The sequence below is a fragment of the Eleginops maclovinus genome, chromosome 12 (assembly GCF_036324505.1).
Source record: "Eleginops maclovinus isolate JMC-PN-2008 ecotype Puerto Natales chromosome 12, JC_Emac_rtc_rv5, whole genome shotgun sequence".
NCBI lineage: Eukaryota > Metazoa > Chordata > Actinopteri > Perciformes > Eleginopidae > Eleginops > Eleginops maclovinus.
This window is the reverse complement of record NC_086360.1, coordinates 17,517,284-17,534,209: the sequence shown is the minus strand read 5'-3', so window position 1 is coordinate 17,534,209 and position 16,926 is coordinate 17,517,284. Positions and strand designations below refer to the sequence as shown.

The following is a 16,926-nucleotide window of genomic DNA, read 5'->3' as shown; positions in this document are numbered from 1 at the left end:
CAAAAGAAGACAATATTTCCAGTACAAGGAAGTACAAGGATGGTTTAAAACAACAAAAGGACTATTTTCTCTAGACCAAACATTGGAAAATATTAGCTTTCTTCTTCCAGAGCAGCATTTGAATATCAACTGAATTGCGCAAATATTGGTCTTTTTTATTTTTGATAAACTAAAAAGAGCATTTTCAGTAAAATAACCGTGTTTAATTTTCATAAAAATTTCATTAAAATCATGTCACTGATATATTTGAACAAAGATTCCTTCCTTTTAAAGATACATTATACATTTTCCAATATTTGCAACATATTACAATGGTTATTTTACAAATCTGTCATTCAGCATTGCCTGATATTCACTGTATCAATGGACCTCTTGCATAGCTTCGATCCAATTTCAAAATGTTCCTACCCCTTGTCCAGGTGAATGAGCTGGTGCAGGTGGAGACGTACCTGCGCAGTGAGGGGGTGTTGGTGAGGTATTGGTACCCTATAGAGATGCTGGAGCGCCCGCCTGCTGGATCTAGACGGACTGCAGCTAATGGCTTAGTATCACTAGACAGCAGCAACATTCAGATTCATAGGTAATGTATAAACCTAATAATCATTATGTAAATGAATCCTGCACCAGTGCTCCAAATATAATCTGTTTATCACTTTCCTGTAGGGAGCTGCTTCGCTGTGAGAGTGCGCTGGCTCGGTTGTACTGCCGCATGGCCTTGCTCAACATCTTTGCCCCCAAGTGTCCCCACACCTTCACTCGTCTGTTCCACATACCCGCCATCCGTGACATCACCTTAGAGCACCTGCAGCTGCTGTCCAATCAGCTGCTGGCTCCACCGCTCCCTGGTGAGTATACTGAATGTGATGCTTATAATCCAGTGTATGTCTGTGCTGATCGCTCTAATGTGCTCTATGTTCTCCTGCAGATGGCACTATTAGTTCTAGTTCGATCCTACTGGCCCAGTCAATGCTTCACAACCTGCAGGGCCAAAGCTGCTCCCCCTCAGAACTGTTCTTCCAGGGCAATGCTCAGCCCATCCGAGAGTGGCTGACAGTGGCCATCACCCGTGCCTTGCATCAAGGAGAGGAGAGCCTGCTGGAGCTCACAAAGCAGATCTGCTGCTTCTTGCAGGTCAGTTCATGGTTGATTTACTATAACTAGCCTTAGGATACCCAGGTTGTACATATGCTCATCTTTTATCATTTTAATTTCAACAGAATGCACCAGAACAGTTTACATCTGAGGAGTTTCCTGTGACAGAGTCGAAGGTTAGCATGGATGTCAGCTTTCCAGGTGCGGCATTTGTGATTGTATCCTGCAAGGAGAGCCAGCTAGGATGTCGCAAAGAGTGAGTCCATCCAGAAATGTTCAACTCAGATTGTTCTTACCCTCTATTTCCAGCTACATGCCTAAAAATTTGACTCTGTTTTTCCACTCTATTAGCTCCAGCCTTTACAAGGCCCCCTGGGCTCGAGTAATGGTGTACGGCCTGGGTCACAAAGTGCGCAGGAACGGCCAGCTAAATCTGATGGAGGCGGTGTGCTATCCACTGGATGCCTCACCCACCAACACAGGCCTTACTCCCCCTCCCACCACCAACCAATACCCCTCAGTTATCATACCCACTGATAAAGTGCACATCAAACTGGGTGAGTATCTTACTCGCAAAGGGAAGTGGATTCAGCTGAAAATGAACAAATGAACATCTTTAAACCTCCCATTGTTTGGCCTGTAGGAGTGTCGCCCCCACCTGGTGCTGTGTTGGTGCTGCACTCCTTGCCGCTGGAGTTTCCTCTGGCCATGGCATTTGCTGAGCAGCTGTTGACGTGGAAGCTGGGAGAGAGCAGTGAGCAGCGGTCAGAGGACGAGCTGGACACCGTGCCGTCCTCTGTGCTGCTGCAGGTGGTGGAGCTGCTGGGTAGGTTGACCTCCAGATATCACAACACTTTAATGAGCCTCATTTATTAAGCAGCTTGAAGTGTCTTCATACATGGAACCCTATTAAAATCTTTGACCTTCTTCGATCCTGTTCCTCATTTAGTTTTAAGAGCTTATCATATTAATGCTTGGTTGTTGTGTATTCTTTTTAATACAAAAACACACAAGTAAAAACAAAATAACTCTCTTGGTGTCAGATTTAAAGTCTGTTGAGATGGTTGAACTTGCATTTTCTAGCTCCATAAATGACATTATCACAGGTTTCAACAACTTTTCTTTGTCATCGTTGTTATTGTTTTAGGCGGTTTGCTTTGGACCACTGATCTGGCTCCCTCCATAAAAGAACTCATCTTTCACTTACTGGCCGAGCTTCTGCGAAAGATCCACCACCTGGAGCAGCGCAAGAGCCCTGCTGGTCTCTCCAGCTCCATCGCTCTGCTGCTCAACCCCTGCCTCGCTGTGCTGATGGCCCTGCAGACAGAGCTCCGAAAGCTCTACGATCGCGAGACTGTGGGATGGACTGCTGGAGCGACCGGATCAGGGGGTTCTTCATCTGGAGGTGTAGCGTTGGCTCTGGGAGCGGAGCAGAGCCGGTTCTCCACCTACTTCCACGCTCTGATGGAGGTGTGCCTGGCTGTAGCAGAGGTGACCCTCCCTCTCAACGTTAGTGGCTCTTCAGTGGGAGCCTTGTCCTCCACCAGCGCCCCCAACCTCAGCGACTCTTCTTCATCTTCGTCGTCATCCCCAGGCCAGACGCCACAGAGCCCCAGTCTGCTCTCTAAACGTAAGAAGGTGAAGATGAAGCGTGAGAGAGCAGCAGCGGTGGCCGCAGCAGTCTCTGGGAAGCGGGGAAGTGGAGGCGCACGGTTATCAGAGAGTGACAGCGCTCTGCTGAACATGGCGGGCAGTAAACCTGAGGACATGCTGTGGTTCCACCGCTGCCTCACACTGTTGATGATCCTCCGACATCTCGCCAATAAAGACCCGCAGGGCTTAAGTGTGACCAGCGATGCAGTGACAGACGCCTGCCAGGCCCTGGTGGGCCCCACGGCCCACAGTCGCCTGCTGGTGCTCTCAGGTATCCCCACGCACCTGGAGGAGGCCGTGGTTCGAAATGCTATCCGCAGGGCATGCAACGCGCACGGAGGGCTCTTCAAAGATGAAGTCTTCATCCCTCTGCAGGAAGAGGATCCCAAGAAGCCCAAAGCTGGGGTTACAAGCCCTCAGGATGGCAAAGTTGGAGCTGAACCTGAGCGCCCCTACCCCAACAACGGCGGCCCAGAGAGTCCTGACAGCTCCAGCAGCGTGACTCCAGCCATGAGCGTGAGCGCATCAGCCTCCACCAGCCAGACCTCCATCTGCAGCTCCTCTCAGGGAGTGTCCCGCACTGCCAGTGAACTTTCTGTTGATCAGGAGCTGTTGGCTGTTCCATCCCTCAACCCTGCGGCTGCAGCTGCGGCCGTTACGTACCCCCAGCATGGCACCCAGGACCCCCACACTGTTTCTAGTCAGGAGAGTCTAGACACCTCGCTGTGCAGTACAGGAAGCCTGGGCAGTCTCGGCAGCTTGGGGGAGCCTCTGGACAGCGCAGAAACACCTTCAGTGTCAGATGGGGGTTCTATGAACACGGTCACCTCGCTGGAGAGCAATGCAGTCATGGCCCGGCCCATCAAGGGTTACGCTGTCATTGAGGTGGGTTGATTACCAGCAGCTGTTAGATCTCAGCTGTTTGATTGTGTGTTGTTGAAATACACTCATCCTCTATTCTTACTCATAGGTTCGTTCTCGGGCCAAAGTGGAAAAGGTCCGTGCCAGTCTTTTCAACAGCAGTGACCTGATTGGCTTGTCCAGTCTTGAGGGTGAAGAGGATCTAATGGAGTTGACCAATGAGGAGATCCTCACAGCCTCCAGTGTTAACCAAAGCCTGTTTGACACACAGGGAAGCTCCGCCCTTGAAGACTACTTCCTGGAGAAGTCTGTCAGAGGTTTGTGTTTGCTTGCTTATTTTATTTATTCAGTTCTGCCAGTCTCTTCTGAATTGTAAATGATCCATCTCTATTTTTAAAGGTGACAAGCTGGTACCTGGAGCACGAGATGTCCTCACAGATGTTTTTAAGAGCTGCTCGCACTCAGAGCAGATGCTCAGCCTCACACCCACCAAACCAGTTAAAGTGTCTGATATTTACCTCAGCAAGGAGCAAATCAACGCTCAGACCCCTGGCAACCTCCTGCATACGTTCTTTACCAATGTTAGGCCTCCAAAGAAAGTACTTGAGGACCAGCTGACTCAGGTAAACAACACATTGGCAGTGAATGCTCCAAAATACAGCGGGTTAAAGTCAGTCACTGTTTAGATGTTTTTATTAACATATGTCCAAATGATTTATTTGTATCAGATTCTAAGAAAGTATGGCACTCCCAAGCCCAATAAGAACAAATACAGCAAAGCAGGAAAAGAACAGCACCAAGGCAAGGTGGTGAGCACCAAGAGGCCGATCACCAAACCTCCCACCAAGGAGAAGTCTGTGCTAAACAGTGTCAGGTGAGTTATAGGTTGTTTTAACCTCATGTCTGTGTAAATATAGAGTACTTTTTGACACTATAAATGAATTCAATTTTTCTTTTGACTTTACCAGGACTGCACTGAGTGAGAAGAAAACGGTGCTGAAGCCAAAATCTCCAGAGAAATCCAGACCTGATGAGAAAGATGTGGAAAAATCTCCTGCTAAGAAAGCTGAAGGTCGGTAGTGCTACACACTCTGACAACACCAAACAGGATAAATGAAATAGTTATGGTTCAAACTTATAGACAGTTGGTTTAACGTGGTGTTTGCAAAAATGGAGGTTAAATCATTTACATTTTCGCTCATTTTTGAGGATTTATGGCTTTTGTCTATATTTGACTGGAATTGCAATTTTTGGTATGATGTTACCAGACGAAACTAGAAGATGTACGTTTGCAGTGTGCTAACCTGGTCTAATTCTGATGCATTGAATTCTTGTTCTTACACTACCTACCACTTTGTCTTCTTTAGTCCCAGAGGAGAAGTACCTGACACTGGAAGGCTTCCATAAATTTGCCGTTGACCGGGCCAAGCAGGACATCCGCAGCGTCTGGAGAGCAATTCTGGCTTGTGGTTACGACCTCCACTTTGAAAGGTGAGACTGGGGGAAAGGGTAACCCCAATAACCAGCAGACTGCTGTAACTCAAACGCTGTCAAATTCATGAGCTGTCCGGGAACCAAACATGCTGGTTTGTTTTGACATAAGGATCTCCTTCAAAAAAACATAGGTCACTCCTGAGTCATCACATTTTCCTCAGTGTGTAGTGCAACAAGTCAGATGGTTATTTCTTCATTTAAGAATAGAATAGAACCAACACATTTCTCGTTTTCAGGACTAGTGATCTATCAATTCGACCTCTTTCACTAACGATACTAATGGAATTGTTGTTGTTTTTTAAATGCCGTTGTGAAAAATGTAAAAGCAAGTCAAATTTTATATTCAAAGAAAATTGGACAAACATCAGAAACGAGACAGCTGTTTTGCTTCTTTAAAAAAAATAAAAATGTTTACAGTAGATTATATAGTTGTGCATATTTATATAAGAGCGCTGAACACAGAATATTGAACTACCGATGTGTCTTTGTTAAATATAAGTGACCTAACGTCATGGCTGTTCTCTGTACCAGGTGCACGTGTATAGACACTCGTCACGCCCAGAAGGCCTGCAGGAAATGGGGCTTGGAAATGGACGTGGCATTGGTCCAGTACATCAACAGGCTCTGCCGTCACCTGGCCATCACACCGGCCAGACTGCATCCCCATGAAGTGTACCTGGACCCCGGCGACACTGCGGATCCCCGTGTGGCCAGTCTGCTCAGTAAGTAAACCTCTTCAATGCTGCTGTCTGCCTGTAAACAGAAGGCCAACACCCTGTTGTTGTTGCTTGAGTCAAATGCACATGCTGTCTATAGTGTCACACACGGGACATACTCAGTAATTTCTTCTTCTACTGTCATTAAAAAATGTTGTCCTTCGTGTTCAGATGTGCCAGTGGAGAGCCTGCGCCTGCGCTTTGCTCTGCTGCAGTCCCTCAACAACACTCTGGAGAGTTTCTTCCTGCCACTAGTGGAGATGAGACAGACTCTGACCTATCAGAACAGTATTGCAGCGCTCTTATGTGAAGCCAAAGGTACACAGGTCAATTTGTTGTGAATGCATCAGTGTTTTGACCTTTTAAAAGAGTCCTTCCTTGCTAAACACCTTTCATCCTCTGCTTACAGGTCTAATCTTCTACGACACTAAGGTCACTGTAATGAACAGAGTACTGAATGCCACAGTGCAGCGGACAGCTGACCATGCTGCTCCAGAGATTACTCTGGACCCTCTGGAGATGGTGGGAGGTATGAATGCCTTCATTCACTCACAGGTTTATTGTTTTCTATTTAGTTTGCACTGGATCTTTGCACTCATTCTTTGTACTTCTTCTTTTTCCCTTCAGGTGAGATCAGATCATCAGAGAACACCTATTTCTGCCAAGCAGCACGCCAGCTATCCTGCGTGCCGTCCTCTCAGCTCTGTGTGAAACTGGCCAGCGGAGGAGACCCAACCTACGCCTTCAACATCCGCTTCACCGGAGAGGAGGTTCACGGCACAAGTACGATTTTTTTCTCTTTACTGCCCTGCAGTCTTTGACTTTCTTTTGTTGGCCCGAACTGACAAAGCTGTGATCAATCTTCCTCCCTCAGGTGGCTCCTTCAGACACTTCCTATGGCAGGTGTGTAAGGAGTTACAGAGTTCTGCTCTGTCTCTGCTGCTCCCCTGCCCCAGTGCTGCAGCCAACCGTAACAAGGTAAGGTTTGGTCTGTCTGGCTCTTTTTCAGGAGGTCCTATTTTGCACACTTTGTTCCTCCCAACGAGGCATATCATGTTCTACCCTGCATCGGCCTCACACTGCCTGAAATCTAAATGTTTCGTCACTGTTTACAAAGCTTACTATGAGATGTTTTGAGTTTGATATCATTCACAGTAAGTGAATCACATGACTGCATTCTCACTAAGAATCATATCAGGCACAACAATGTTAATCACAGATAATAATATGAATCATTATTTTTGTTTTCTCTGTCCTCAGGGGAAGTACATCCTGACGCCCTGCCCTATCAGCTACGCAGAGGAACAGTTGTTGCACTTCTTTGGTCAGCTTCTTGGCATAGCCATCCGTGCAGATGTTCCACTTCCTTTGGATCTACTGGGCTCCTTCTGGAAGGGTCTGGTGGGCGAGCCCCTCGACCCTGAGCAGGACCTGCAGGATGCTGATGTGCTCACCTACAACTACGTCAAGAAGTTTGAAAATGTAAGGGAGCAGAAGTGTATCCCTCATGTTTCTCTCTTCTACTAACGTGGTTCTAATGGCGTTCATGTGACGTGTGTCCTCCCACTCTTCAGGCGAGTGATGAGGCAGAGCTGGAGGCCCTGTGTGCTGAGATCTCCTCCCAGCACCATTCGGGAGAAAGCCCTGACTCCCCCAGCCGGCCCTGCTGCACCTTCACCTACATCACTATGACGGGCGAGGAGGTGGAGCTTTGTCAGGGAGGTCGCAGCCTCATCGTCAGGTACAGGGTTGTCTCATTGCATCGTTATTACAAACAATTTCAAACTGTCTCTCCAATCGTCCCAGTCTCCGTCGTTAAAGGTTGTGTTTTTGTGTTTTTAAAGCTGGGAGAATAAGGACATGTATGCGCGGGCTGTGCGGAGCCTCCGGCTGCGGGAGCTGCAGAACGTGGAGTGTATGACGGCGGTGCGTTCAGGGCTCGGCGCCATCATCCCTCTGCAGCTACTCACCATGCTCATCCCTTTAGAGATGGAGCTCCGCACCTGCGGCCTGCCTTTCATCAACCTGGAGTTCCTCAAGGTAATGCAGACACAAGTTAATGTTGAAGTCCATTTATACCATCACCAATAAATATGTGGTTTACATGAGACGCACGTTATTTAACAAATGCGTATTGATCACATGTAATCCATCCCTCTGCAGGCGCACACCATGTATCAGGTGGGTCTGATGGAGACCGACCAGCACATCGAGTTCTTCTGGAGCGCCCTGGAGATGTTCACTCAAGAGGAGCTCTGCAAGTTCATTAAGTTTGCCTGCAATCAGGAGAGGATACCGTTCACCTGCCCCTGCAAGGACGGGGGGCCCGACACCGCCCACGTTCCCCCGTACCCAATGAAGATCGCCCCTCCTGATGGAGCTGCAGGTAATGGCTAACAAGGTTTCAACAGAGATTGAAGACAGTGTTTTCCAGGTCTCTATCTTCTGAGTGCAGAAAGTACTGATAGTAACAATCACAGCTCGCCTTGTCTTAGAACTTCAGACGGACCTTGGACGTGTTTGTGATAGCTTGCTGGAGTCTATTAATGAATACATTTGTACAATGGACGCATGCAGCTGTTCCATGAAGGAAGACTAATAGTTCCTGTGTATGACTTTCCAAGAAGAGGGATCTGTCGTAGAGTCACTATTTTTAATCCCGTCTACTACTATCTACAGATGAGATAACACTTACAGTACTTTTATCACCTACACAAGCGTATTATCGTGCATATATTATTATATATTGTGCAAGTAAAGGGATTTTGTTGTGATGCACTTTCCTGTTCTCCTTCTCTCCAGGTCAGCCTGACTCGCGCTACATCCGCGTGGAGACATGTATGTTCATGGTGAAACTGCCCCAGTACACCTCTTTGGATGTGATGCTGGAGAAACTGCGATACGCCATCCACTACCGCGAGGACCCTCTCAGCGGCTAAGAAGACTTGACAACCCCACGTCCCCAAGCGTGTCCACCTACCCCCCCTCCCTCCCCTTCCTCTGAGACACACCATTTTAATTTCCTTCTGAGTTGCTGTTAATGCTTTGCATGTTTCTCCCTGCTTTTTTTTTGTTAGTACACAAATGCTAAATTTCTTAATTTAGTTTGAGGCATATTTTTGTGAAGAATTCAGGGAAGATAATCTGACGCTGTTAACAAGTGTCTGTGTTGCACTGAGTTTGATGATTGCATTGAAGTGAGACAACTGTGACATAGTTTTTGGTTTGCCATTTCCCCTTCCCCTTCATAAAACAGAGGGTTAAACAACATTCAGTCAAGTTCTGTGAATTTAAAACAGCTTAACAGGATGTCAGCAGATCTGCGGTGACATTTCAGTATTGAAAACATTGCATCGCTGTGAAGACAACAAACAAACTGTTACTCTCCTAAAGCTTAACATCGCTGCCTCCCTCTGTCTCCCCTCTGTGGGGGTGATGTTCTGAAACATGCCTTTGCTGTAGGAGCCACTGCAGAGGGTTACGTTGGAGGGAAAACCACTGATTTCCACTGAATTAAGTACTGAGACTGCGGTACGACTACTAGCAACATAAAGGAGATGCTGCTTATTTTTGAACTGGTCAGCTATGAGCAGGCGGGATGGGAACGAGTGCTGTACAGGATATTAGGTGGTTTACTGCCTGTTTAAAAAAAAAAATGAACTGCTAATGGACAAAGTAACTTATGCCTATATAAACTGAATACATTTTATCCAAGTCTCTAAAGAGAGGGTATTTAAGTCATGTAAAAAGTCATATTAATCTATTAGTTTATGAAATTGCTCTTTGATTTCTTTGAGTAGCTATGGCGGCATGTTAGGGCAGTAGATAGGAGAGGCCTGCTGGATCTGATATGCCTGCATTTCGGGTTTGTGAAACCTGTGTTGCTTTGTGAAATTCCGAAGGAGAAGAATTTCTCACGAGCCGCTCTCCTACGTTGTTTGTGTGCTACTGCTACTGAATGTGCCCCCCCCACCCCCACCCCCCCTCGCTCCCAAACACACAGATCGACACACACACACACACACACACACACACACACACACACACACACACACACACACACACAATGGGGGAGGGGCGGCGGATTATCTTGAGTTCTGCCTTTTTCTAGTTTTCTTTATTAAAGGAAGAACAGGATTCTGCTGTTTATTGTTTATTTTACTCATAACCAAATATTTAGCTGTGTAAAAATAAAATCAAAGAAAAAAATGTAAATAGACTGAAATTATGTTTGATGGCAGTTTTTATTAATTGCTAACTCACTTCACCTTATAATTTTATTTTCGGTTTGCACTACTCTTCCAAGAAAATATTCTAAAATGAGCAAACTGGGCGATGTCTGTTGGATATCCGGTTTGTTGTGTTGTTATTTTTTATGAATTTTGGAAATACCAGTAATCTGATCACCTTTTGTCTTGTACTCAGATGGATTCAATTTCTTCTACTCATGGTGAAATGTTTTCTTGTGTGAGTAAAATCGCCATTTTACTTAGAACTGAAAAACAGCCCAGAATTGACATATAACGCATATTGGATTGTTGAATTGCTTGCGAGTTTTGGTTTTGATTTTGGTTCAGTTCTTCTGAAGGGTGACACACCGCTGCTAACAGGGACGCTCTCTCCTCTACTTCCTCCTCTTCTGGGAGAGTAGATAAGGTTATAAAAAGGACATATCCATACAAAGAGGTGTTGCGATAAAAATGTGTGCTGTACATTTACTTGATATTTATTACAATTATTTATGGTTGCATTAACTTAACTTTTACTGTCTTACCTCTGCACATCAGAAACGTAACATATCTAAAAATGGATTATACAGATGTAAAGAATCGGATGGCATTTGAGATTTCTGTGTCACAATAAAGAAATGTCTTCATGTAAAAAAATCTGTCCTGCTTTGTGCATTTCATACATTGACCTGCTACATTTCTCAGCTTATTTAAGTGATTTTCTCTTAAAGACATTGCTGGTTAACATCCAGTCTGGTTGGGGAAAACAGGTTTCATAAATGGATCATTTGCATAACATCTGAACAGCGTTGACATGGTGCAGTGGACATGCTTGTTACATACGAGCACAGACAATGAGTGTTGGTCATGGTGATTGACGCCTGTGAAAACATGTTTTGCCTCCTTTAGGACATGCCCTTTATGTAAGGACCCTGCGACTCTGGTTTCATCACAACTGCTTGTAAACCAGACACCTTCAGATCTGGGCCAGGCCAGTTCTAGCTGGATCTCCAGTCATGCTCCTCCATGACTCACTGTCCCTCCTGCTCCATTATACGCTCTATTCAAAGGGAATTATCTGTAACTATAGGAGCAAGGTTTCATCAGCAAACATCTCAAATAATTGGTCAGATAAAATGTATTTCTAGGTTACACTGTAAATTCAGTTAATAGGATATGTTTTTGCTCCCGAAGCTAAACTATAGCCTACTGTGGAGTACCAACAGTGTGTAACTTAGACATCGTGTTCTCTCAGAAAAATCATTCTAAAACAAAAAACATCAAAGTATATTGTCTGCGTGTCTCTCGTATTTAAAAGTTACCTTTTCGGTGTGTTCAATAGATTGTTTTACATTGATTGTTCAAACAAGGCACAGTACAACAAACACAGAACTCTGCATATACTGTACCCCCAGCTATACAGAACATTCAGCAACAGATACAGATGTAATAAAATCAAACAGTGATCAAAAACTAAATGAAAAAAGTCACAAAATTAAAACGTGTATATGTATAGTTTAGTATATAAATCATAACAAATAAGTTCAATATTTTAACTTTTGTAGCCTATATTTCCGGTTAGACAGTTATTATAAACTGTATCACATTTTTATTTAATTTGAATGCCAAGTCAATGAGGTTTCCCAGGGGGAAATGTAGGAATGTCCCCAGCACGTTGTATTGTTGGTAAATTAACCAACTGTCCCTCACACACCTCCTCTCTGTGAACCAAGGCCCTGCTACCTGCTTTTATGAGACTCAGACCAATGAGCAACTTGGAAAAGGGCCACATCCCCCAAAATCCTGCCAATTGAGTGACTTATTTTCAGTGAGTTCAAAAGGTATGGAGACGTCTGCTGTGGTCATGCGACATGCAACTGACCTATAACAGCTTCTTCCTTTAAAGTGTCTGCTTGATCTGGCAGCTGAACACTGCTGTTTACCAAGAACCTAATTTCAGGATGTTTGTGTTGACCAACTTATTCTCTCTTCTCTTTGTTTTAAAGTTGTAGGTCAAATTTAAAACTTTGTATTTAGCTAGTTCATTCATAAAGCACCACAGCGGCTCAAAGATGTATTTCTGTATGCATAGTGTCTGCCAGTGCACTCACTGAGGAGAGTAATAACTTTATATTGTCAAGCATCCAGAAGTCATATCAAGGGGCCATCCATGACAAACATGGCTCTTTGGATATATGGCATAGGCATACTAAGGAACAGAGGTGGAAAGTAACTAAGTACATTTACTCAAGTACTTTAAGTACAATTGTGAAATATTTATTTAAGTAGTTCCATTTAATGCTACTTGATACTTCTACTCCACTACAATTCAGAGGTCAATCCTGTACTTTTACTCTACTACATTTTTATAGTACCTACTGTATAGTTACTTTGAAGATTTGGTTGATTTGAAATATAATCAACACTTTAATCAGACTTTAGTTACACCTGGAGTAAATTCACAAGCTACCCTGAAGTATACAAAGTCATTAAAACTAGCTGTACCTTTACCAGCTTTGAGAACACTTTAATGCGTCAAATCAAAACATATAGTGTATCTTATTCTGAAATGGACTGCATAATAAGTCATTTTAATTTTGGTACTAATATGTTGATGATAATAAGTCTGCACTTTACTTGAGTAATTTTTTGACTGCTGGACATGTACTTGTAACAGAGTATTCCTTCAGTCTGGTACTTCTGCTTTTACTTAACTACAAGATCAAGAGATAGAAGAGAGTACTTCTCCAAACCTCTGATAAGGAAGATTATCAAAATCAATTTGGAGGATGGTTCACTCATTTTAGAGTATACAAAATAATGTCTTAACCTAATTTTGCATTTCTGTACTTGCAATTTTGACATACACATAATGTGATCAATGAGACATAAGCAAATATTGCCTGGCCTATTCATATAGTTGTGTTATAAAATAGGATTTGTAGAAATGTCATTAGAAACAAATTAAAAGTAGAAGTCCATTTACATATTGCAGAACTTAGTCTAGCTTATGTTGTGAGGGACTGGTTTCATCTCTATTTTATCCTCAGACAGGAAGAAATTGTCTAGTCATAGAAATCATTTTCTAGGCAGAATATTCAGAAACATAATTTATTATTTTTTAAATACAATTCAATGTACAAAAGCAGAAGAAAAACATTAAACCACACTTAAAACCGATACAACCTGAATGTGTCAGTGTACTTTTTTTGTTAAAAGTCGAAAAACTACCTCTACCAAAACAGCATCAAAATTCTAAAGGCTTTACAAGATTAAAAAAAATCTCTCCAGCATCTTCGTCCACATGTCAGCGCTCAGGAGTGTCTCACAGTCTGGAATGATTCGGTCTATGGAGCACGTGAATGGCGGGGGTTCATGGATCGAGGCCAGCAGATGAAGGAATAGAGGAAAGGTCAGGTAGTTGGACGCACTAGTTGATACCGAGCTGTTTTTTCAGCCTCGCTAGCTGCTCCATGCTGATGTTGTTCCCGCCGCACACAATGATGACCACCGGGCCAAGACGCTGTGCCAGCTTGCCCTCGTCCTGCAGCCTTTTGATAACGTTGCTGTACACGGCTGCCAGGGCGGCCCCGCAGGCGGGCTCCACCAGGACCTTCTCATCATCTGCAGGAAGAGGACACAACAGAAGATATCAGTCTCACTGCTGCAATTCAAGACCTATTTTTTGGATCAGTGTTTAGGTGCACGTTGTACTCACCTACAAAGTGTTCCACAGCTTTTACAGCCTCCTGGTCTGTGATTACTTCAGAGAAAACGGTGTGCTCCTTCACCAGTTTGAAAGTCTGAGCAGATACCCTTGTCAGGCCCAGAGTGGTTGCAACACTAGAGAGCAAAAAAGAAAGGTCAATTGTTTACATACAAAAGCGAGATAATGTTATAGTTTGGGTATAATATCTTTGTTTATAGAGTAAATTACCTGGTAATTTCAGGTAAAGTGACCAGTTTCCCAGCCTTCATTGCTGCATTGAGGCTGTGTGCTCCCATGGTTTCCATGGCTACAATCGGCACGTCTGCCCAGCATGCCCGACGCAGTCCCTCCACCACCCCGTTCAGCAGGCCTCCGCCTCCCACCGACAACACGATCGCTCCCGGCTTCACCTTCAGGTCTTGCTCCAGCTCCTTCACCAGAGTTGTATGGCCTTCCCTGCACACAGAAACGCAACACAGACCCTGTTAGTTTCATTGATTGAAATGTGAATACATTTGATTAACATGTGAGTAAGAAACAGCCCCGTTTTTTTTATTTCTCTTTAAAGATTCTTCCTTGAATTCATCATATCAGGTCATTACTGTGTGTCAGCAATTTATGGTGATGTGATCACCCCATTAAGTTAGCACTGTGATAAGATAACATGTTATCTGACATAACACTTCATACATTACACATATGATGACGCTGCATGATAAGACACAGTTACTTTCAGTCACTTGCACATCCTAAAACTATGTCTTATATATAGTCCTATTTCAAAATGTTCACATCTTATCTCGTGTCCCTCTCTTATTCCTCATGACAGATACATTTCCATGCAGGAATTCCTTCACAGTACATAATAATGTAGATGCTGTCACAACCCCTGAGGGACAGGCAGATTAAGATCATCTCACCAGATGAGTGGATCATCAAAGGGAGAAATGAATATCCAGCTGGGGTTGTTTGCCACAAGTTGCTGTCCATATTCAATGCTCTCATTTAGTGCCTGAAGGAGCCAAGACACAACAACATGTCATGTGTTGAACCATTTTGCATTGTCAACCTGTTTACATTGAAATTAAAATGACTTGTGTGGGACATTTCTCTAGATTTCACCATAACTAAACCTATTGATGCTTTAAAAAATGACAATATGATATAACGATTGTAGTAAACCACACATGAGATTAATTTACCTTGCCATGGATAACCACAGTGGCACCCTCGTCCTTCAGCCTCTCCACTGTTGGGTTTGGTGTAACACTTGGTACTACTATGGTTGCAGGAACCCCGAGCTGACGGGCAGAGTAAGCTGCGGCCATACCAGCATTTCCTCCTGTTGGGACCAAAGAGGTTAAAAGGTTACACACTCAAACACACTAGCAGGGGCAAAGATAACATTATCATTGATCTAATTTTTGTTGCTTCAGTGCTTACCTGAACAGCAGACAAACCGCTCACACCCTCGCTCTGCCCACTACAAGAAAAAAGACACAACAGTCAGAATCAAAAGTCACAGTGTAAAAAAATCCCAGCTGTTTGACTGACACAAAAACTGGCCCGTACTGGGTCAGTTTGATCAGTAGTGGAATGTAACAAAGTATTTTTTTTACCATACTTAAGTACTGTTTTGACATACTTGCACTTAAGAATCTCCACTTCATGCTTTTTTAACTTATATTCCTCAATATTGCATAGGCAAATACCATACATTTTACTCCAGTACATTTGTTTAACACAGTTTCTACAATTTGCTCAACATTGACAAACTAGAACATCAAACTGCTCCTACATCTATTTATAATTGATACAAATCAGGATAGAAATTCTATGATAATACTATGAAAGGAGCCATTCTGCATACTGAGTACTTTTACTGTTATACTTTGAGTACATTTAGCTGATAATACTTCTGTACTTTTACCCAAGTGACATTTGAGGTCAAAAATTGTAATTATAATGAAGTATTTGAAGACCCGAGCATTTCTATTTTTACTTAAATAAATGATCTGAGTAATTCTATGGTCTCTTTTTTGATATATGCTAAGAATCTCACAGACAACTTTAAAACACCCCAAAACAGACGGGAAGTACTCACAGTTTTGCAGAGGTGTCCGATGCCCCTGATCTTAAATGATCCGGTGGGCTGAGATGAATCCAGCTTGAGGTAAACAGAGGTCCCAGCTACTTTAGTCAGGGCAAGGCTCTGCCTCAATGGAGTGGCCACATGAAGAGGCTGATGGGTCTTCATCTCACTGTAAACAAACAAGCAAAGTAATGGTTAACTTGTCAAGCTACATCCAAATAATTCAGATATTTTTCATGTAAAAACAAAATCCAAATACCTTTTTAGATGTATTGCAGGATAACAAGTTGGGTTAAATATCACTTATCCAAGACTTCCTTTTTCATATATACTCAGTGGTGCTGTGGGCTTGGCAGAGGAGGCCCACCTCTTAGCCAATCAGTGATAGGCATTCTGGCACCAGACCCTCCCAGTGACCGTGAGGAAGAGGATGATGGGAATTCCTCCCATTTATTATCATCCTATTTCTCCCCATAATGCTGTAGATATGATAAGTTCCAACCTACACTGGTATTTTTTGTATGTTTAAACAATCTGTCTGGTATAAATGAAGAGCCTTTGCGCTAAATGAGCGCCTCTCTTAATTAAGAGGTATTGTAATCGCTCTTCATGATAAAGGCGTGCAGAAAACGTATTTTCCAAACAGTCATTAGTTAACTGTTCACTATTCACACTGTTCTCTGCTTTGCTGTGACCCCCGTGACTGTGACATTTGTACTCGCTGTCCTTGGCGTGTTGCTCTCCCCTCTAAAGGAGTTGCACGCATGGCAGACATTACCTAAAGAGTCGCTACTATTTTTTGCCCCGATGGAACAGCCTCCGTCTGCACGGTTCAAACCTGAATGATCCGGTGGGCCGGTCAGTGGTAGCTGCTGAAATAAAACACGCAAATAGTAGTCTGCAAAGTCTGTCTTTTTAATTAAAATAGTCCTTAAACAATTAATTAAACAAGTGGTGGAATGCAACTAAGAAGTAAATTGCCGGCTACGAATTGCAGGTATTTGAAAAAAAAAACTAAAATCACAATATTTTTTTATTTAGTTATTCAAATTACTTTTGGGCTATATACAAAATATTGAG

At 43.6% G+C, this 16,926-nt stretch overlaps 2 protein-coding genes across 6 annotated transcripts in view; one reads left to right on the top strand and one right to left on the bottom strand.

Moving 5' to 3' along the window:
* LOC134873307 (probable E3 ubiquitin-protein ligase HECTD4) overlaps positions 1 to 10,702 on the top strand; it is a 40,124-nt gene extending 29,422 nt beyond the window's left edge. For all 4 annotated transcript variants that reach the window (XM_063896805.1, XM_063896802.1, XM_063896803.1 and 1 more), the window contains exons 55-76: positions 420 to 580; positions 664 to 845; positions 926 to 1,131; positions 1,218 to 1,348; positions 1,444 to 1,649; positions 1,736 to 1,918; positions 2,240 to 3,630; positions 3,716 to 3,923; positions 4,006 to 4,229; positions 4,335 to 4,480; positions 4,575 to 4,678; positions 4,974 to 5,097; positions 5,632 to 5,822; positions 5,988 to 6,134; positions 6,226 to 6,345; positions 6,444 to 6,599; positions 6,691 to 6,794; positions 7,077 to 7,298; positions 7,391 to 7,557; positions 7,661 to 7,856; positions 7,980 to 8,202; positions 8,619 to 10,702. In XM_063896805.1, the coding sequence (XP_063752875.1) occupies positions 420 to 580; positions 664 to 845; positions 926 to 1,131; positions 1,218 to 1,348; positions 1,444 to 1,649; positions 1,736 to 1,918; positions 2,240 to 3,630; positions 3,716 to 3,923; positions 4,006 to 4,229; positions 4,335 to 4,480; positions 4,575 to 4,678; positions 4,974 to 5,097; positions 5,632 to 5,822; positions 5,988 to 6,134; positions 6,226 to 6,345; positions 6,444 to 6,599; positions 6,691 to 6,794; positions 7,077 to 7,298; positions 7,391 to 7,557; positions 7,661 to 7,856; positions 7,980 to 8,202; positions 8,619 to 8,755 (4,929 nt within the window). In that variant the 3' untranslated portion in view covers positions 8,756 to 10,702. The remainder of the gene's footprint in view (positions 1 to 419; positions 581 to 663; positions 846 to 925; positions 1,132 to 1,217; positions 1,349 to 1,443; positions 1,650 to 1,735; positions 1,919 to 2,239; positions 3,631 to 3,715; positions 3,924 to 4,005; positions 4,230 to 4,334; positions 4,481 to 4,574; positions 4,679 to 4,973; positions 5,098 to 5,631; positions 5,823 to 5,987; positions 6,135 to 6,225; positions 6,346 to 6,443; positions 6,600 to 6,690; positions 6,795 to 7,076; positions 7,299 to 7,390; positions 7,558 to 7,660; positions 7,857 to 7,979; positions 8,203 to 8,618) is intronic.
* A 2,438-nt stretch (positions 10,703 to 13,140) lies between these two features.
* Positions 13,141 to 16,926, bottom strand: part of LOC134873360 (L-serine dehydratase/L-threonine deaminase-like) — a 5,608-nt gene continuing 1,822 nt past the window's right edge. Inside the window, exons 1-8 of one of the 2 annotated variants that reach the window (XM_063896894.1) lie at positions 16,106 to 16,260; positions 15,859 to 16,015; positions 15,198 to 15,237; positions 14,957 to 15,096; positions 14,675 to 14,766; positions 13,983 to 14,210; positions 13,764 to 13,888; positions 13,141 to 13,669 (exon numbers count right to left, since the gene is read on the bottom strand). In XM_063896894.1, coding sequence (XP_063752964.1) covers positions 13,476 to 13,669; positions 13,764 to 13,888; positions 13,983 to 14,210; positions 14,675 to 14,766; positions 14,957 to 15,096; positions 15,198 to 15,237; positions 15,859 to 16,011 — 972 coding nt within the window. In that variant the 5' untranslated portion in view covers positions 16,012 to 16,015; positions 16,106 to 16,260 and the 3' untranslated portion in view covers positions 13,141 to 13,475. Of the gene's footprint in view, positions 13,670 to 13,763; positions 13,889 to 13,982; positions 14,211 to 14,674; positions 14,767 to 14,956; positions 15,097 to 15,197; positions 15,238 to 15,858; positions 16,016 to 16,105; positions 16,261 to 16,926 lie in introns of those variants that run through there. The other variant, XM_063896895.1, reaches the window with a different exon arrangement.